Genomic DNA, 22491 nt, shown 5'->3' with positions numbered 1-22491 from the left:
ATCGATCATTCCGATATTACTTGGCTCGAAATTTTGCGCACAATTCGGCAGACGTGTACATTCGGTCGATATTACTGTGTACTTACTTCCGTATACTGCGTATTAGTAATTAAGCAGAAAGTCATGTATATGTGTATGGAAACAAGCTGAATAGGAGAAAAAATATAATGATAATAATATTCGCGCAACTGTTATAGTTGTAGAACAGCTTGCGAGATAGATATCGCGTGCGCGATCGAGAAGAGACAACGAGGCTACACATCGATCCGATTCCTCTCATTACGATCTTCGAGTCTGGCTCGTAAGTTCGGCTCGCGTAATAATTGAACTTTGATAGATCTAAAGTTTACAAGGAGTAGCTGTCTCCAAAACTTATCGAGATTACAGCTGAAGGGGCGGAGAGGCGAGTACAGTCGCGCGATATATCAATCATTGTAAACTAGAACGACGTATAGATTACACTTTGGACTGTATTATAATACGCGGCACGCGCGCGAAGGGATGATCCCGATTCCTGCGCGTGACTTTGAATACATATATACGCTGCGCGTCGAGCCGATTTTTGACCGATGATGATACACGCGACCGTATATATAAAAACGAAAAAACAACAAAACTGCGTCAAAAAGTATTATACGTACACGCGACACAAACGGATATCGTGTATTCGCGAGGTAAACATATACATACGAACCGCGTATGTATATCTGCACAGACGGATCACTCGATGCTCGGCTCTGTATTGTATATATCTACGTTTTGCGCGCTGCGAGTCTCGCTCTCTCTTTGCTGGGGGTGCTCTCTGATTGTACCACGCGCAATACCAAAGTGTGCGTAAGCGCGAGTGTGTATGTGTGTGCGTGGGGGTACAAGAGAGACAGAGAGAGAGACCGGCTTCGGTCGGTCGGCGGCTTGCGCGCGCGCTTCCACTCCGCTTTCGACTCGGCGGCGCTCTCTCTCTCTCTCTCTCTCTCTCTCTGTGTCTATGGCACGGGCACCGTAGAGCAGCAGCAGCAGCAGCATATAATCGTCAGTTTGCCTCTCGCGCTCCTGCTCTACGCAAGTGCACGTCGCTCACCCGCAGCATTGGTACATATACGGCGCGACTTTCTTTGCGGCTCTCCCGTATTATCGGGTAAACGTCAAATTTATAATCTTTAAATGAGTGTGACGTTCGAGATGAATCGCATAAATCGTTTTGGATGAAGCGGAATTAATTTTTATTTATTTTTTGTCAATTACTGCGATGCTGCAGTGCTTCGTACTACAGCTACACGTGTCGTGCGCCAGTGGCTGATACATAATCAACAGTGCGATACAGATTGTGTTTTCTTTTAGGAGCTTTTCTAACTGAATTTCGAGGCCGTTATATGTCATCATGACTCGTGCAGGCCATTAAAAAATCAGTGCGTCTTCATTACATGTGTATTGCGTGTGTGTGATGTGATCGATTAAAAGTGCATCGACGATCATCGAGTACACATACAATGTCGAAGAAGCATCAGCAACGGCAGAGTCGCGACAGTAGCCGGCGCTACTACCCCAAAGAGATGCAACTGTTGTATCTATTGCTACTCGCCGCCGCTGCTTCTCCCCTCGCAGGTGATTATTATACGAAACATAAACTTTTGCACAAAGTTTTGTACATATATCGCGGTAAAAAAGTTTCTACCCTTCTCTATGTACGACAACTAATGTACCAACTGCCATATCGATAATTTTCGCATTACGACGAGATCGTGTATTATAATTCATACGCGACGATTCGCAGATGCGGGTTTTAGCGTGTTTACAGTTCGGACTCGCGTATACGAAAAGTCGGTGTCCAGCGAATACGGCCGAGTTATCTGCCTATTATGATCGCGAGCTTGCGGCGCGTGTACGTACGAGCCGAAATGGCTAGGATATGTGGAAAGAGTCGAGAAACGATCGTACGCAGCGGCTCTCTCGGCTGGGCTACCATCGAAAATCGTCGTCTAAAAAATGGTCAAAGCCGTTTCACGCGTCGTTTGAATTGCCTATTTTCGTCGATTTTCTCTCTCTCTCTCTGTGCTGGCGCTCGCGGCAAATCGAACGTGCGGCTGCAGCTTCGGAACGACGAGTGCCTATACATCGACATTGGTTATACCAGGCGAATCTTCGCTCTCCAGGATATCGCCTTTGGTGGCGGATATATTTTTTTTTTATTTGCCTAGTTATAGCCCTTTTTGCTGCTCGAGAGAGAGAGCGAATTGCCGCAAATCGAATGAGAGCATTTATGCACGGGGAGTCCTTCGAGCGCAAAAGGAATGAAAAAAAAAAAAGAAAGAAAGAGAAGATCCCTTATATAGCTCGCACGTATATTACGATGAAACCTATTAAAAGTTCTCGGGCCAGCTAGCCGACGACGAACGAACAGCTCGAGACTCGACGTTGTAATATTCTTGAAAGAGCCAACTTGCTGCTGCTACTGTTCTCTCCTTTTTTTTTCTCCTCCTTGTCTTGCCATCCGGTATATAGTACAGTGGCTCTCTTCTCTAATTCGCGATAGCATTAAAAAATAAAAGAGTTTCATAACAATTAAAAATTAATGGAAACGCGATGTATACGGACGAATGAAGAGGATGGTAATGAAATAACTCGCTCGGCCTTTTCTCATCCCCCTAGATTCGCTGCTGCTGCTTGCTCTTCGACTCGCGATCGCGAGCAATTCCGAGCCATTAAATTTTCCTTGGATTGACTTCGAGAAACGGAGTATATAACTCTTTTCACTGTATTATTATCGCGCTTGATTCGACGTATAAGAACGAAAAAAAATCAAAATATATATCCGAGATTACGGTGATTTCGTCGCGCGCGACGTTGGATAGTTGCTCTTTGAGAGGATGTATACACACGATCGAGCTTTAGCAAAGCACACTCTATGTGTATGTGCACAGAGTATCTTCTCGGATTCCAGGAGGAGGCGGCGGCGGCGGCCTGCGCCTCGTGTGCGCAGCTATTAATTTTCAACTTGTCTAATTACAAAGTCAAATAAAGTCGGAAATAGACGGGGGGGTGAAGAAGGAGGAGGATGTACGAGCAGTAGAGCTCGCGGGCAGAAACTTGGTGTGTGTGTGTGTGTACGCTGCGCCGCTCGCAGCAGCAGCTCACACGATTATCGCTCGACGACCTGCACGAGCACATGATTTCTCGGCTGAATCCTGCCAAGCTATCTATATTATAATCCAGGACGGGCGGGCGGGATAAGTAAGATGTAACTAATGGTCCAGGAGACGAACGACGGCGCGATATCCTTCGCAACTTGGGGTGTGCTGGCGACGAGTCGTAAGAGAATTATCTAATGATTCGTATAACGCGAAGATTTGATAACTATATACGTCGTGAAAATATGTGTCAAAACATAATAACGACGATATAAGAAATAAAAAATACGTATACGTATAGTTGAGTTATATATAATATATAAGAGCGGCCAACAAACCCCACGCTGTAGGAAACTCGAGGGCGATAATTAACAATAGCCCTGTGATGAGGGCGCCCTGTATACAACGCGCCGGGACGAATAGCCGTGGTGCACGTATTTTATCACGGGGATCGATTAGCCCGATCGTTGTGTGCGCTACACACACTAATACACTCGAGCTCGTTTTCTCGATGGATGGAAAATTAGTGTGCAGGGCTAAGTACCGACAGGAGTGGTGGATTAGAAAATATGTCGTTCGTGTGTTAAGGGGGGGGGGGATAATTTTTGAAAATAGGGTAAATAAAAATTTGTAGCTTTTTAGAATCAAATTTCGGATAGATAAAAGTACGGGAGACTATATGATGTAGTGAAAGAAGTTAGAGAACAATTAGTGGTATAAAATGAATTCATTTATTCAATGGTTTCACGTTGGTTTTTCAGTAAGAACATATTTTTATTACCGATCACGTTTCTGCATAGTGTTAATAATCGGTCTGTCAGAATAGTTATCAAAATCATTCCCATGTGCATGTTTTATTTTTTGTTTCAACTGTTACATTCAAAAAATTAACTTTTGTGTGCCAATCAAATGTAGAAAATAAAATTGCGTTTGTATACAAAAATTTAATCGCGTTAATAACTTAAGTAATCTTTACTATCTTCAAGAATTGTCCAATAGGTAGTTTTTGTAAATTTTATGAACTTTTTTCGGTGTCAACTCAAATTTGTCATAGCCTCAGTTCGTTATTTTTTCAAACTTTGTGGCATATTTTTTGGTGACTTATCAAATTGCTTTGAACTCCAAATTTCTTCTCGCATTTTCTACATGTGTAATTTTTACGTCCTTCGTGGACTGTCTTTTGATGGGAGAGCAAATACCATTTATATCCAAACTTTTTCTCGCACTTGTCGCATGCGTGATCTTTACGACCTTCGTGGATTATCCTTTGATGGTTCAGTAAATTCGGTTTGTTTGAAAATTGCTTTTCACACTTGTCACATGCGTAATCTTTCCGACCTTGGTGTACCGTCTTTAGGTGGGAGAGCAAACTCGATTTTTGTGAAAATTTATTCTCACACTTGTCACAAGCAAAATCTTTCCAACCTTCGTGGACGGTCCTTTGGTGTCTGAACAATTGTATTTTTTGTGCAAATTTCTTTTCGCACTTATCACAAGCATAATCTCTGCGACCTTCGTGTACCATATCATGATGCATAAGCAAATAATATTTACGTCCGAATTTCTTCTCGCATTTGTTGCATGCAAAATCTTTCCGACCTTCGTGGACTAATTTTTGGTGTCTAATTAAATTATGTTTATCTCCAAATTTCTTCTCGCACGTGTCACATGCATAATCTTTCCGACCTTCGTGGATTGTCTCTTGGTGTCTGATCAAAGCATAATGTCGTTCAAATTTTTGCTCGCAATTATCGCATGCAAAATCTTTACGACCTTCGTGAACTGTCTTCTGGTGTAAAAATAAACGATATTTAAGTCCGAATTTCTTTTCGCATTTGTTGCATGCAAAATCTTTCCGACCTTCGTGGGCTAATTTTTGGTGTCTATTTAACTGGCTTTGATTTACATATTTCTTTTCGCACTTGTCGCAAGCGAAATCTTTACGATATTCATGCATTGCCTTTTGGTGTAAAAGTAAATATGATTTTTGGTAAAATTTCTTCTCGCACTTGTCGCATTCGTAACCTTTGCAACCTTCGTGGACTGCTTTTATGTGCGAGAGCAAATGACATTTACGTCTGAATTTCTTCCCGCAATTGTCACATACGTAATCTTTAAAGATTTTGTGCACTGTCTTTTGGTGGAAGATAAATTTAGATTCTTTTATAAATTTTTCCCCGCAGTTGTCGCATGCAAAATTTTCGGGACCCTCGTGTACTGTCTTTTGGTGTCTGATAAAATTCCATATTCTTCCAAATTTCTTCTCGCACCTGTCGCATGCGAATTCTTTACGATTTTCGCGGTTGCTGCGACAACGAGCTTTGTGGTGCTCATGGACTCTTTTTATGTGTAAGAGCAAACTGTGTTTATTTCCAAATCTCTTGGCGCACTTTTCACATAAGTAATCTTTGAAAACTTCGTGAAATATTTTTCTATGCTTAAGTAAAGTTGATTTAGATTCAAATTTTCTCTCACACTTGTCGCATTTGAAATCTTTGCGGCTTTTGTGTACCGATATTTGGTGTCTACTCAAATGACTTCGAAACTCAAATTTCTGTTCGCACTTGTCGCATGCGAAATCTTTACTACTTTTGTGTACTGTTTTTTGGTGTCTACTCAAATGACTTCGGAAATCGAATTTTGTTTCGCACCTGTCACATGCAAAATTCTCTTGTTTCGACGAAACAACAATTTCGTGTCCACTGGAATTATTTGCTAAAACATCTTCGTCGGGGTTCTTTTCACTTTTATCCATTTTAGTACCTAAATTAAACGACGAGGTCTTCTATTTATAAAATTAAATACGTAAAATTTATCTTTTGATATTAAGGCTTGTATTATCGACAAAGACAACGTTCAAACTAATTTGTTTTTACAATTTAATACAACTAGTACTTCGAAGGATAATATTGAAAAAGTTTATGATCACATTGTTTACAATGAAGTTACCGATTTCATTGCTTATACATTGCCCGACAATGTTCGAGCAAGTACAATATTTATATGATCATTTCGTAATTTTCCACTGCTGTCCATTTATTGTCTAATTTTTTGTCCAACAGGTCCAACAGGATTGTCCAATAGGTAGTTTTTGTAAATTTTATGAGCTCCTTTCGGTGTCAACTTAAATTCGATCGGGTATCATATTTATTTCAACTCCTACTCTTGTTGCGTTCGTTATCTGATTACAAACTTCGTGGCATATTTTTTGGTGACTTATCATGTTGCTTTGAACTCCAAATTTGTTGTCGCCTTTTCCACATATGTAATCTTACTGACCTTTGTGTACTGCGTTTTGGTGAAAGAGCAAATTCGACTTTTTTCCAAATTTTTTTTTGCACCTGTCGCAAGCGAATTTTTTATAATTTTCGTGTACTATCCGATGGTGGGAAAGCAAATGCGATTTTCGTCCAAATTTTCTTTCGCACTTATCGCATACGTAATTTTTGAGACCTTTATGGATTGTCTTTTGATGCATGAGCAAATTGAATTTTCGTCCAAATTTCTTCTCGCACTTGTAGCATGCATAATCTTTGTAACCTTCATGGATTGTCTTTTGATGGACGATTAAATTCGCTTTTCGGGAAAATTTATTTTCACACTTGTCACATGCGTAATCTTTTCGATCTTCGTGGACTTTTTTTTGGTGACTAAACAATTTTACTTTTTGTGCAAATTTCCTCATGCATTTCTCGCATATGGAATCCGTACGTTTTTCGTGCATCGTCTTATGATGCGAAAGCAAATGATGTTTCAGTCCAAATTTCTTCTCGCATTTGTCGCATGCGTAATCTTTGCGACCTTCGTGGACTGTCTTTCGGTGTCTTATCAAATTAAATTGGAGCCCAAATTTCATTACGCACTCCATCTTTGCAAACTTTGTGGCATATTTTTTGGTGGCTCATCAAATTGCTTTGAGCTCCAAATTTCCGCTCGCATCTTCTACATGTGTAATTTTTACGTCCTTCGTGGACTATCTTTTGATGGGAGAGCAAATACCATTTATATCCAAACTTTTTCTCGCACTTGTCGCATGCGTGATCTTTACGACCTTCGTGGATTATCCTTTGATGGGTTAGTAAATTCTGTTTATGTCTAAATCTTTTCTCGCATTTGTCACATGCGTAATCTTTCCGACCTTGGTGTACTGACTTTAGGCTGTTTGGCAGTAAAATGTCAGCAGCCGCGAAATTAGTCCTGGATGGCCCTATTAGGTCGGTGTTCCCTTCGATGGAGGAGATGGTTTCTTTTTGGGAGCCAATTCTCACTACTCCTTCGAAGGAGCTTGACGGTGTCACAGCCGTCGAGAATAGGGACCTCCAGTGGATAGCGGACCCTGTATCGATGCGTGAACTCCTAGCCTGCGAGGTGCCTTTGTCATCTGCACCCGGTCCTGACAGCATTACGTCGCGTCAGTGGCGTTCTGTTCCGATCTCTCTTAGAGCATTGTTCCTGAACGTTATCCTCGCGCTTGGCGGTTTCCCATCAGACCGCCTCTTGAGCCGGACGATATTTATACCTAAGAAAGACGGCAGCTCGCTACCATCAGAGTTCCGTCCCATTAGTGTCTCCTCTGTTGTCGTTCGTCATTTACACAAGGTCTTTGCTTCGCGTCTTATGCGGGCAAATCTTGTGGACGAGCGGCAGAGAGGCATGCATGATGGCTGCGCGGAGAATATCACTGTGCTTAGCACAATTCTCCGCGACGCAAAGTCATCGTTGAAGGAACTGCACGTCGTTTCGCTCGACGTTGCAAAAGCCTTCGACAGCGTCAGTCATCATGCGATAACATCGACACTCAAAAGGTTAGGCTTACCATCTGCTTTCGTCCGGTANAAAAAAAAAAAAAAAAAAAAAAAAAAAAAAAAAAAAAAAAAAAAAAAAAAAAAAAAAAAAAAAAAAAAAAAAAAAAAAAAAAAAAAAAAAAAAAAAAAAAAAAAAAAAAAAAAAAAAAAAAAAAAAAAAAAAAAAAAAAAAAAAAAAAAAAAAAAAAAAAAAAAAAAAAAAAAAAAAAAAAAAAAAAAAAAAAAAAAAAAAAAAAAAAAAAAAAAAAAAAAAAAAAAAAAAAAAAAAAAAAAAAAAAAAAAAAAAAAAAAAAAAAAAAAAAAAAAAAAAAAAAAAAAAAAAAAAAAAAAAAAAAAAAAAAAAAAAAAAAAAAAAAAAAAAAAAAAAAAAAAAAAAAAAAAAAAAAAAAAAAAAAAAAAAAAAAAAAAAAAAAAAAAAAAAAAAAAAAAAAAAAAAAAAAAAAAAAAAAAAAAAAAAAAAAAAAAAAAAAAAAAAAAAAAAAAAAAAAAAAAAAAAAAAAAAAAAAAAAAAAAAAAAAAAAAAAAAAAAAAAAAAAAAAAAAAAAAAAAAAAAAAAAAAAAAAAAAAAAAAAAAAAAAAAAAAAAAAAAAAAAAAAAAAAAAAAAAAAAAAAAAAAAAAAAAAAAAAAAAAAAAAAAAAAAAAAAAAAAAAAAAAAAAAAAAAAAAAAAAAAAAAAAAAAAAAAAAAAAAAAAAAAAAAAAAAAAAAAAAAAAAAAAAAAAAAAAAAAAAAAAAAAAAAAAAAAAAAAAAAAAAAAAAAAAAAAAAAAAAAAAAAAAAAAAAAAAAAAAAAAAAAAAAAAAAAAAAAAAAAAAAAAAAAAAAAAAAAAAAAAAAAAAAAAAAAAAAAAAAAAAAAAAAAAAAAAAAAAAAAAAAAAAAAAAAAAAAAAAAAAAAAAAAAAAAAAAAAAAAAAAAAAAAAAAAAAAAAAAAAAAAAAAAAAAAAAAAAAAAAAAAAAAAAAAAAAAAAAAAAAAAAAAAAAAAAAAAAAAAAAAAAAAAAAAAAAAAAAAAAAAAAAAAAAAAAAAAAAAAAAAAAAAAAAAAAAAAAAAAAAAAAAAAAAAAAAAAAAAAAAAAAAAAAAAAAAAAAAAAAAAAAAAAAAAAAAAAAAAAAAAAAAAAAAAAAAAAAAAAAAAAAAAAAAAAAAAAAAAAAAAAAAAAAAAAAAAAAAAAAAAAAAAAAAAAAAAAAAAAAAAAAAAAAAAAAAAAAAAAAAAAAAAAAAAAAAAAAAAAAAAAAAAAAAAAAAAAAAAAAAAAAAAAAAAAAAAAAAAAAAAAAAAAAAAAAAAAAAAAAAAAAAAAAAAAAAAAAAAAAAAAAAAAAAAAAAAAAAAAAAAAAAAAAAAAAAAAAAAAAAAAAAAAAAAAAAAAAAAAAAAAAAAAAAAAAAAAAAAAAAAAAAAAAAAAAAAAAAAAAAAAAAAAAAAAAAAAAAAAAAAAAAAAAAAAAAAAAAAAAAAAAAAAAAAAAAAAAAAAAAAAAAAAAAAAAAAAAAAAAAAAAAAAAAAAAAAAAAAAAAAAAAAAAAAAAAAAAAAAAAAAAAAAAAAAAAAAAAAAAAAAAAAAAAAAAAAAAAAAAAAAAAAAAAAAAAAAAAAAAAAAAAAAAAAAAAAAAAAAAAAAAAAAAAAAAAAAAAAAAAAAAAAAAAAAAAAAAAAAAAAAAAAAAAAAAAAAAAAAAAAAAAAAAAAAAAAAAAAAAAAAGGCAGAGCAAACTCGATTTTTGTGAAAATTTATTCTCACACTTGTCACAAGCAAAATCTTTCCGACCTTCGTGCACTGCTCTTTTGTGCTTCAACAAATCTGATTTACCTCCATATTTTTTCTCACATTTATCGCATTCGAAATCCTTACGTTTTTCGTGTATCGTCTTCTGATGAGAAAGCAAATGATGTTTATGTCCAAATTTCTTTTCGCATTTGTCGCATGCGTAATCTTTGCGTCCTTCATGAACAGTCATTCGGTGTTTGTTTAAATTATATTGATCCCCGAATTCTTTCTCGCACTTGTCACATGCGTAATCTTTTCGACCTTCGTGAACTGTCTTTTGGTGTCTTATCAAATTATGTTGGAGCCCAAATTTCGTTTCGCACTTGTCACATGCGAAATTTTGGAGACTTTCGTGGACTGTTCTTCGGTGTAAGAGCAAATTACCTTTTAGTCCATATTTTTTGTCACATTTGTCGCATTCGAAATCTTTGCGACCTTCGTGGACTATCCTTTGGTGGTCGAGTAAAGAGGATTTTCTTCCAAATATCTTCTCGCATTGGTCACATGCGTAATCTTTGCGATCGTCGTGCACCGACTTTATATGCGCGAGCAAATTATGTTTTTTTCCAAATTTCTTCGCGCACTTTTCACATAAGTAATCTTTGAAAACGTCGTGGAATATTTTTTTGTGCTTGAGTAAAGTTGATTCATTTTCAAATTTTTTCTCACACTTGTTGCACGTGAAATCCTTGCGATCCTTATGTACTAATTTTTGGTGCGTAAACAAACTCGATTTTTTCACAAATTTCTTCTCGCACTGATCGCATTCGAAATCTTTGTGGCTTCTGTGTACTGATATTTGGTGTCTACTCAAATGACTTCGGAATTCAAATTTCTTTTCGCACTTGTCGCATGCATAGTCTTTGTGTTTATCATGAATTGTATCTCGGTATGTTTTCAAGCTTTATTCCAGTATAAATGCCTTCTGGCAAATATCACTAACATCTGTTTTGCCATCCAAAACGACAATGTCGTGTTCACTTAAATTATTATTTGAGACATCTTCGTCGGGTTTCTTTTCATTTTTATCCATTTTATCACCTAAATCAAATGACGAGGTCTTCTATTTATAAAATTAAATACGTAAAATTTATCTTTTGATATTAAGGCTTGTATTATCGACAAAGACAACGTTCAAACTAATTTGTTTTTACAATTTAATACAACTAGTACGTCGAAGGATAATATTGAAAAAGTCTATGATCACATTGTTTACAATCAATTTACCGATTTATCTGCTTACACATTATCCGCACAATTTTCGAATCAGTACAATATTTACATAATAAATTATAAAAAAAATGTTTAATATTCATTTCGTAATTTTCCACCGCTGCCCGTGCTTGGCTTGCTCCACAACCCGACACCGTGAACTACTGCGCCACAGAGTTGCGGCTATAAGATGATGGTACTGCGGCGAATCTGCACTGCTTTGGCCCCATTTTCCTGCTCTCTTTCTCTTACTTTTTCTTACTATACTCGTCTATTGCTTTCGCTTTATTTATTTTTTTTTCCTCTCTCGAATCCATAGCGTTGTAGTTATATACGAACTTCACTACACGTGGATCATTTTTTCAGGAGGGCACTTAGCTATTAGCAGCTCGAAACGCGCGCACACACACACACACAATGCGAACACGCTTTTGTCGCTTTGTCTCTCTCTCTCTCTCTCTATTTCTCTGCGTTTATATGAACTTGCTGCGAGCGATCGATGCTTGCCTCGAGCTCGTCGACTCGCGCAAAAGCTCCATTTTTTTAGTGTCTCTCGTTCCGTCTTCGTTAAATATAACAAACAAACAAACAAGAAAAAAAACTGAGACTGCTCCGTTGCGTGGGTTAAAAACTCTTTCGATATTACGTATACGTATCGCAGCGGGTTAATAAGCAGCTGCAGCTGTTGCTGCTGCGCGCGGGGTTAATTTGCAAAATTGAAAGAAATTCAGCAGCAGCGTCGCCGCGCGCGCTGGCGAACGACAAAGAGAAATTAATACGGAGCGAGAGAGAGAGAGAGAGAGAGTATTGCAATAATAAAAGAGAAGCGGGGTATGTATTTATATAGTGTAAAGTAAAGCACGCGAAGGTGTATAATAAAAGGCAAAAACATGGCAAAAATTTGCTATAGGGCGCAGTGTACCTGCTGCATATACATTCCAGTGTATATACCTGGGCGCGCTTTTCCTTTTTGCAGCAGCAGTAGCTCGATGTAATTTAAAAGGCTCGCGGTTAATTAATTCGGAAAACCTCGTAAAGGAATTGACCCTGGCGCATGGTGTTCGATCCGATATACATATAGAAAGAGAAAACCCGAGAGCTGGTTTATGTTACAATACAACTCGACGTAATCGCGCCCAAACTTCGCTCGAGTGTAGGTATATAAACAACGGCCAAGGCAATAACTCGACAACAATTCGACTTGTATATACGAACGACATCTGGTTAACGAGGGGGGAGGGGTTATTAATGACCAAATTGTCGTTAATGCAGCCTTGAAATTTCAGAAGCCGTGTAAGAAAAGAAAAGAAAAGAAAAGAAAAGAAAAGAAAGAACAAGAAATGCCTTCTGTGTATGAATGCGTGTATGTGTATTAGCGATGCATTGCCTACTGAATAAGTACGTCGATGTCAGGTGTCCGCCGTGCATTATTCAATATTATAACGCACAAAAGCCGCGCACGAGACGGAGAACTATGCATTTAATACTAGGGCAATGAATACACAACGAGGAATAAATACGCGCCTGTTTACATGTAAATACCTTATATATGCGAGAGAGCAAGAGCGGAGCAGTGGCAGCGCGTGCACTTGACTACTACTACTACTACTACTACTACTACTACTGCTACCCACTGGTATAGCCGGTGCGCTTAGGGCCCCTCCCGTATACACATAATATCTCTCGACGAGCTGCGCGCGTGTACTCGACCGTCGAGTGTATCGCGTATATATATATAAATAGGGATGAATAGAACCCCGACGAGTAGCAGCGTGGCTGTTGCTGCTGCTGCTGCTGCCGTTGTTGCCGCGGCTCAATTTCATTCGGACATCGAGATTTTTTCCCTTCGGACAGGAGAGAGTATAACAGCAGCTTATATTGCGCGGGCCTTTATACGCGCGCAATATACAATACGGTACGTGCGTGAGCGAGCGAGCGCGGATATTGCAGTACCAGTCGCCTGTATATAGGCAGTATAGCCAGCTACTAGCGTATATATAGCTTCGTTAACGTGGGCTTCCAATTAGCTGCGAGAGCAGCGGCGGCGACGGATTTCGAGCGCAGGACACGCGGCTCGAGCTGCCTGCACTGCTGCTGTAAATGTGTATATAGCTGCCTGTATGCGATATATACATACGTTGAGCGAACTGTACCTGCTGTGTGTATACGATGTTTTATATAGCGATGTTCCGCACATACACATCTATACACGTAGATATGTATATATATACGGAACAGGATGCTCGAGCAGCTCGAAAAATTTCCCAACTAAGCCTCGAGACGGAAGTAAAGAGCTTTAATTGGCCGAGAGAGCGAAATAGAGAAAGAGCTTCCCCCGAATGAGCTTGCGAGCTTGCAACTCGACCCGATGTAATAGCCTAATGAAAGTACGAGACATCGTTTTTCCGATTCAACCGGCTCCACACACACACACACACATATGTATATATACGATACGTATACGTACGTGTGTACGCCCCGGATATAGCTCGCTGCTAGATAGTTAGATAGATATATGTGCGAGAGAAAGAAAGAAAGAAAGAAAGAAAATCAGTGAGCGCAAGGAAGGCATGGGGTAGTGGCCCAGCTGCACAGACGATAGTTTAATAGTCGAGCGAGCTTTTTCGTCTCGACGATAAATATATATCTATATCTATGTATATTACACGGTGTGGGTGCGCGGATATCGGATTGGCATCGACGACGCCGCACATACGACGCCGATGAATGGCAGCTCTTCGAAAAGATTATTTCGTACGATATATATCGTCTTCTGGTGTGTGTGTGTACTGCCGCACGACGCATGTTTTATACATATCGCGGAGCACATTTCCTCCGATCAATCGGATTAGTGCAGTGCGAGCATATACATAATAAATATAAACGAGGATTGCCGCGTGCCAACGTCGATTCGTCTTCCGAGCTTTCGCAACTTGAGATTTTTTTGTATAAGCCTATAGCAGAGTCAAGTACCACTACTACCGTACGATTGGCCATTGTGCGTTGGCGCTTATCATCCCATATAATGAAGTATCGCTGCTGTCTGCGATCTCTACGCGTTATTTGCGTCGTATCATCGAAAGCTCGAGAGTGAGAGATGACGTTGCGCAAAAAAGCTCGATGCTCCTCGCGTTAATATCGCATTTGTCCGTTTATCCTCCCTTTATAGGTATCAAGGCGCGCGACGTAATTTATTGTACCAAATAAATCGTTGACTGACGAAGTCGACGACGAACGACCCTAAAGCGATGATTATTCACTACTTACGTGCGCCGATGAACTTGCAGATTCATTGTATAATTTATCGCGCGCGTTTCATATAATAATGCACGAGATCGAGCTCTCGTCGGTACGCGTAATTTTTACGACATTTTTTTCACGCCGATACAAAGCGATTTAATGAAATTTCTACGAAATACACGCGCGTCGCTCGATTGCAAGTGTACAACTAAAAGCGACGCGGATATATTATATATGGACGCGGCCGCTTTGAGTGGCGCTCGCAAACTGCCGCTCGTTTCTACAATAAAGAACGGAAATCAACGGAACGGATTATTATACTCTCTCTTTTTTTTCGTCGTCGTCGTCGTACGTAGGTACGTCGCGCGATAATTGCACCCGATGCACGGATTAAAATCCTCTATCTAGCCATCGATGCCAGTCGGCTATGTACTCATTGTCTTTTGCCGTTCTGTTCAATTGCGCGCGCGCGCGCACACGAGCTTTTTTCGTCGCAATTCTCGTTAGTAAGTAACGCTGCGTCGTCCTCCGCCCCCCCCCTCCGCTACACGTATACGTAGTCTCGATTCTATCTCGCATTTTGCCATGTGCGTGAGCACAAACGATTTGAGCAAATAAAATATCGAGCGCAAAATTAATGCTCGCGCATCTCTCTAAAACTAAAGCTCTATCGTTAGAGCATACGTACACGGCTCCAAATGAATACATATATTTTTTTCAATTCCGTTTCGCGTGTGTCCGATACCTTTTCGATGCGACGACCGTCGATGCAGCGAAGATTTTAAAGAATAATAAGCGCGCGGAGAGTATATATTTTATTTATCCATATCGCGATGCACGTACACCGCGTTCTGTAGCTGCGCGAGAGTTGAAATAAAGCTCCGCGTTTGACTTCAAAAAAAAAAAAAAAAAAAATTATCCGGCATGCACAAATGTTGCAGAAAAATGTGTGTGCGGGTGTATGTGTATGTATACTATACTCTCGTAAAGAGCAGCTCAAGCAGCTACGCGACACAGACGCAAAGTCTGGACAGAGAGGAGGAGGAGAAAAAGAGATGAAAAATACTGGTTGCTTTTGTAGTAAAATTCCGGACTGGAATCAAAGTAAAACTTTGCTACACCCTCGACTCTTGGCGTTCTCTGTCTCTCTCTCTTTCCCTTTTTTTACCCACTCCCTCTTCCCTCTTCTCTCTCTCTTTCTCTCTCTCTCTCTCTCGCTCTTTTCCTCTTTACTACTGTTCAGTGGCTGCATTTTTAGGGATGAATTCTGCTACCGAATCAAGCTTAGTACGATATTCTTTTTTTTTGGTCTCGCTCGCTCGCATTTTCTTTTCTACTTGAATATGCACCCGTTAAAGAAGACCTTATGCACGCGTGTAGCCAGTAGTCGCGCTCGGCGAGCTTAAAGCGATTATGAAAATGAAATGTTCCTCGCAGATTTAATTTAAAGCGCGAGAGTGGCGGAGAGCGCGATGGAGCGTTGCAAATGGAGCGCGCGAAAAACTATAACGCGCGCGACAAATCCAATCTTCGAATTATTCATAAAAAAAGAGCTCACTTTTGACGAACGAATAAATGTTCGATGATGTTGTCCCCCACGCACTGGAGGGTGACGTTTCGAGCGCGCGAGCTTCGAGTTGAGAAATCTTCTCTCGTCGTCGTGGAGACTAAATCACGGAGGAAAATAGACGGATTTGTATATAACCATATAGATTTTGAGGATTGTGATCGAACGTTGTCGTTAGTCGTAAAGTTAGTAGCGGACGTTTTAACCTTGATTTAATAAATTAATTAATTTTTTTTTCTAGACTGAAGTAGATTTCTTTTTAGTTTTACAATCGTAAAGTAAAAGGTAGGAAAATTTACTCCTTAAAAATTGAATCCGCGCAAAAACCATCAGATACTAATGGGTCTTCGCGCTTCTTCGAAAAGTAATTTCTGCGCGAGTATCGCCTCTTTAAAAGTAAAATTTCAGCGCGGATTACTAATAGATTTAACCATGTATAATAAATTGTTAAAGTCAATCCATCGCTAATAAAAATTTCGAACGACGAGAAAATGGTAATCGTGTGAAAACGTCTCGTTTTATTATATTCTTTTTTATTCCACGTCCATGAAACTTCCTATTTTAGTATGTTATCATACTTTAATGTATGTTTTCCGATGTAAGCTAATACTATGAGACGTCGATGATAATTATGGTCGAATTGCGTGTAATTTCAAGTTCTACCGTTAGGCGTCGTTCTCAAATCCACAAGTTTATAAATTGAATTTCTGCATAAAGCATGCTTTATTTGTGTACAAGTGCATAAAATGTGAGTTCCTCGATACAGAGATGAATGAGATGTGTGCGAAAAAAATTACGCTAGTATAATGATACATGAATTCTGCGCCAGCGAGACAATTACGTAAACATATCGGGCCTCTGTCCTATATTAGCTGGCCTGTAGTGCTCAGTAGCTCGAGCTCGTTCATACCGTCTGAGCTGAATACAGCGATCGAGCCGCGTTGATAAGCCACCTTATATATATAATATATCATTAAAGTGGCATTGATTAATCCAGTGCGTGTATAAACGAGGCGCAACGCAGTCTAGCCACGAAAGCCAGAAGGCACACGTTCTGATCTTGAACGATCGATAATCTTCGTACAAATATGATAAAATCTAATGTACTCGATGAAACATATGTAGATTCAAAAAAAAAGCTCGCTGTAGGATGCGTATATACAGTAATTATACGCGCGATGACGATACGACTCTCGATGATCGTATAATACGTCTCCGGTGTGTCCGCGCGAATGCATAATTCGTGTTCGGCTTTATATTAATGTATACACGCACACACATAGACACGGACATCGTTTACAATTATACTCGGTCGACCGACCATATACATACGATTGAGCGATGGGAATTCTAAACTAGTCCCCGCTGCGCATTTTCAGTGTCCATATATATTTGTATGTATGCGTGTAACGCTCGTTCCCAGCCATTGATACAATGTAAATTTTAATGAATTATAACGCGCTATATATATACGTATGTATATATACGCGTATTTATGCAAAGAACAAGGATTATATTAGGTATACTACTACTACTGTTGCTAGCTAGCTAGCTGCTATACATCGAACGCATCCGAGCGGCTTTGTCGGCGCTGCTGCTACTGCTGTTGCAGCGACGGCAGCCCATCGTGTGCAATTAGCAGGCATAATGGATTTCGATAGACGCACATACACACACACACACACACACATATATACACGTGGCGGTGGCAGCGGCGGAGGCTCTGGTATTATATAGAATGGATGCGCGCTCGCGGATAAATTCGCACGTTGCCTTTAACTAATGTATCTCTGGCATTAACATGTTTCTCGTCTAAAAGCTTCGCGGGTTCTGAACAGCAGCAGCAGCAGAATATGCGTAGCAGTAGTAGTAGTAGTATATCTAGATGTGTGATCTGCCAATGGAGCGATACGCGTGTGCCTCGACTCTCGTCGATATAACGAGCAAAATTAATACACTCGCGCGTACATTATTTTTTTTTCGTCTAGGCTCTCGGCGAGCTCTTGATGCCTGCCAATCGGCTACTCATCGAGCGATGTACTTACTGGGCGCAGGCTTATTAATTACGATCGATCAAGCTCGAATCTGGGCTAGAGAATCGTTTTCTTTTTTTTTTCCCCCCCCGTTGAGTGAAACTTCTGTAGTCACGCTATTTAGCCCGTAAAAATCGAGCGCGTCGTATATTGCGTCGCGTAACTCTGTCTCTCTCGTGCTTTATTATTGTATGTTCGTGTGGATATATGTGTATTTAAAGTACGTACTTACGCAGCGGTAAAAATAATTTATACTTTTGTGGAAAAATGTACGTAAAAATTCATAATCCAAAATTTGTTTTGTACTGTATAACAAGAAGATACATGATAATCAAAGGTGACATTGTCGTGTTTGAATGCAAGCTTCTCAATTCCATTAAAAGATGGAGCATTGGAAACTCGCAAGTTACGAAAAAATGTCCGATTAGTATAAGTATTGACTTGCGTATTTGACTTTTGAACTTCTCAAGTTAGGGTGGCCCGTGCTCTGAATTTAACAACGTTTTCTCCTCCAAGCGCGGTCAAGCACTCTTTACACCGCATAAAACTACAAACGATATCTCTCCGGGGCGACGATTCGTTAAAATTTGTCCGTATTCTGTGAAAAATTTCGCATCCCCAGGATGAAAATTCAAAATGTTCTACAAAAAAAAAAAACATCAAAAAATTTGACTTTTCGGATCGAGAGAGTGACAACGACTTTTTCGTCAAGTTCGAGATTCAATAATATAATCTCGATCGAACGAAATCTCGGACAGAGGCACTCGAATTTTAAGCATAGGCGCATGCATACGTATACGAGAATTCGATCGGCGCGCGAATAAACAATTATAAATACAAGCTGCTGCTGCTGCTGCTGCAGCTGTGCTTGCGCGCGAGTATACGCGACGGGGCAACTTTTATAAAATTGATACGCACACAGAAACGGTTAATCGACAAAGCAAATTTATTTATTCACGCTCGCCCCCCCCCGCGGCCTGCTGTAGCTATATATATAGCTGCTGCTGCTGCTGCCGCGGCGCCGTATGGCCAATCGGCGTACGCGTATATAGGTATACGCGTGCACGTTATTGAGCGCAGGCAAGCCGCGGCACGTAGGTATATACTATATCAATGGAAGCAGCAGCAGCAGCAGTTGCCCGAGCTTGCAAATTTCACCCAATCGAAGCCGAGCCGACTGACGCCGCTGTACTCGAATGTGTGCCTGCGCTACAGGCCGGGCAACGATAATTATTATTGTACACGCGGCCCGTTAATCGACACACTTTCCTCCTCAATTAGTCGCAGCCGATGTTTCCGCAACGGCCGACCCCTCCCCCGTTCGGGCGTGTGAGCGAGCCTCGAGTCGGGGTGTGGGTTATATTGCGCCTGTATACACACACACACACACACACACACACAGAACCGAGTGTATCGGGGCTAGTTTGTACAAGCATTTGGCCGGCGAGCACACGCGTTAAATAAATGATTCCCGATCACTCGCGATCCAGTTTTACCAACCACCGCCGCCACCACAGCGAGCAGCAGCAGCAGCAGCAGCCCCTGCAGCTGTGTGCGCTCTTTTGCTCTTTGCCGTTCCTACGTTATATAAAAGCTCTCTCCGCAAGCTCTGCAGCGATTCGTATACAAAATATATCGATTGACCCAATCTCTCTCTGAAGCATATATTATAATCGACGTACTTTTCTCGTTCCGTATACGTATATAGATGCGAGCCGACACTTTCTGGCGAGACGCAACGTGCCGGCCGAGCGCAACATGGTGCGCCGACTTCACGCCCCCGCGGTGGTGGACCCTCGCTCGCCGGAGCTGCTGCTGCGCTGCGAGTACGACCTGGGCGGCAACGAGCTGTACGCGGTGAACTGGTTCCGCAACGAGGACGTGCTGTTCCGCTACTCGCCGAGCCTCGTGCCCAAGGCGACGGCCTATCCGGGGGTGGCCGACGTCAACGTCAGCCTCGAGCACAGCAACGCCGAGCAGCTGCTGCTCATCGGCCATCAGGACGTGCAGCGAAGTGAGTCGAGTTTTTTTCTCCTTACAATTATATGTAGAAAGTATCGAGCGCATTCTGAATTAGCTGAAAATAACAGTTTACTTGTTTCGAAATATTTCGATCTGTTTTCAATCGCGTCAAATACGATATTACTTTAAGTCTTTACCGCTAGAGGGCGAGTACCTTTATTTATGTAAATCCGCAAGTGACAGAGTTAAAATAATTGTATATATCAATCTAAATTTTATAAATTGTTTCGTTTGTGTATACTTATTGCATTTCCGAACAATGTGATTGATAATTGAAACCGGTCTCTGCCACTAGATGGCGACTACCTCATATGCGTAAATCCGCAAGTGGCAGAGTCAAAATAATTGTATAAGTCCAAGCACTATTTCAAAGCAATTCATACAATTAAACATTGCCAGATTATGTATAAATTGCAATTAATTACATCCTTGCAGACATGAAGTCGTACGAGGGTACGTACGTGTGCGAGGTGTCGACGGAGCGGCCCTTCCTCACCGACTACGGGGTGGCCAACGTCAGCGCCGCCATCCTGCCCAAGGCCAATCCCGTCCTCGAGGGCCTGCGCCACAATTATCAGGTCGGCGAGTTCCTCGAGCTGGCCTGCACCTCGGCACCGAGTCTGCCCCCGGCCGAGCTCTCCTTCTACCTCAACGGACGCAAGGTATATAATATATTATAGCGTTATGCCGTTGTTGCGAGTGCAAAATTTACACGCGAATTGTGATACGAATATCAAAAGGCGTATCTTTCGAACGTCGGCTTGATTTTTTTTTTTGTTCGGCGGGGACTCGAGCGCTCGTTATCGGTACAAAAGCTGCATAGATACAGTCGATCGCGGCCCGGGCAGAGAGTCGTTCGATAGCGCGCCAAATGTACGTTACACGCGTGATGCAGGGTTATTTCGCAGGTCGCAGGATAGCGATCTATGGGCGAAGGGAGGGGTGACACGAAGTGCCTCTAGTGAATACTACATACTCCGACGTATTTAGCACGTATCCGCGGGGAAACGAAGAGAACGCGAGAGAGCGAGAGATAGTCGACGCGTTCATCGTGCTGTGGCGGCGGCGGCCTGATGTGCATCGAGCGATTCGAATTATCAACGCCCCCCCCCCCGTTTATTCGAGAACTGTGTGCAATTGTGTCGAATTCTCTCGCATATAACACGCGGACACCGGGACACGGCGGAAAATTCAATTAGCGGCTACAGTGCGCGCACACACGGTCGAACGTACCATTATACCCCGCGTTACAAGGAGGGCTGCGCTAGATTTTTCCTAAACGCGATCGACCGACCGACCGACTGCATCATCATCATCGTCGTTGATGGTATGAGCTTAATAATCGTCGCGCGTCAAATGTTACTCAGGCGCCGAGCTGCGCTCCACTGGATATTCGCGGGCATAATTCAGTAAGTTTGATGGATACACGAGTTACGCATGCATCAGGTCGAGTACCTGTATAATTTCGAGTTGTCGAAATCATAGGCCGCGCGGCCATCATTTACATTCTAATTTGAATGGCACACGGCTCGCTCGGCTCGCTCGCATTAATTATTTCGTCGAAGCTTCGTACGTAGAGATCGCATACGATTTTCGTGCCTATGTGTGTGTGTGTGTGTGTGTTGCAGATGGACAAGTCGCGGACGAGAATCGACCGGTCGGGTAGGCCGAGCGCCGACGTGGCCTCGAGCGTGCGCCTCGTCCTCTCAACGAAGCTCGAGCGCCAGCACTTTCAGGCGGGCACGCTGCGAGTCGCCTGCGTGGCCCATCTGCCCAACGTCGCGGGCTCCAGTCGCGACTACAGGACCGAGGCGGTGGCCACCCTGGCGGCGAGGAATCAGCGCCTGGCCCAGGAGCTGCCGCCGAGCCTGGCGGCCAGGCCCAACTCCGCGGCCGCGGCGGCGGGAGGAGGACTGACGATAGACTCCTGGGGCATGTTCGTCTTGGCGGCGATCTGGCTGATAGCGGAAAATACGGAGATACTTTTCGCCTCGTTCTTGATACGAGTGTGAGGAGAGAGAGAAACATATCAGAGGGAGGAAGTATCGATTATTTGACGCTTTTGAGGTTCTTTTTTTGTTTACCAAAGTTATGGCATAAGGTAACTATAGTTGTGGAAAGATAATATACGAGCGTTTGACTTTTGTATTTCTATATTTTTATAAGGAACGTTCAATTATGTTGTCAATTACGCGGAAAAATTAATTAGATACATTATTTACTAGCGTAACTTATACCCGTACAAAGCTTTGTAAGCTCTGTACGAAAAATTATTTCAATTACATCAATACGTTTTATTATTATTATTATTTAGTCTGTAAGATTTCTAACGGTGCGTTGAAGTTTGTATATTGTTGTGCGCGAGTCAAAGGTCGGAGAGTTGAGCGAATGAGATTTTAACAAACTTTGAAAATTTTAATTCGAAAAAAATCTCGCAACGATCGACATCGTTCGAGGCACGAGAGAATTAAAATAAAATAAAATGCAAGACAAAATATGGTTATTGTTTCCTCCGGTTGAAAATGTTTTCGATTGTGTACAGCAATTTCCTCGCGTGCACATTTTTCGAATCGTCGTTTTCGCGTTTTGATCGAATCGCATTTCCCGCGCGCGGAAGAAAAGAGAGAGAGAGTCAATAAACGCGCGCATTTTTGCATCATTACGATCACATTATATGGGGAAAAAACGCCCACCCCCGCGCGCGTATTATGTTCGCGCAATAATTTG

The 22491-nt window shown here is 40.1% G+C and overlaps 1 protein-coding gene across 1 annotated transcript; it reads left to right on the top strand.

Moving 5' to 3' along the window:
• The first annotated feature begins 1419 nt into the window (after window positions 1–1419).
• LOC106649469 lies at window positions 1420–21776 on the top strand. The gene is made up of 4 exons (XM_014366905.2): window positions 1420–1602; window positions 19451–19756; window positions 20200–20426; window positions 21393–21776. The coding sequence occupies exons 1-4, from the start codon at window positions 1488–1490 to the stop codon at window positions 21774–21776; spliced, it is 1032 nt and encodes a 343-aa protein (XP_014222391.2). The 5' UTR covers window positions 1420–1487.
• Window positions 21777–22491: the final 715 nt, after the last annotated feature.

Source organism: Trichogramma pretiosum, unplaced genomic scaffold (assembly GCF_000599845.2).
Source record: "Trichogramma pretiosum strain Unisexual culture from Peru unplaced genomic scaffold, Tpre_2.0 scaffold132, whole genome shotgun sequence".
In the NCBI taxonomy this organism is placed as follows: Eukaryota; Metazoa; Arthropoda; class Insecta; order Hymenoptera; family Trichogrammatidae; genus Trichogramma; species Trichogramma pretiosum.
This window is presented reverse-complemented; position numbering and strand designations above follow the sequence as displayed.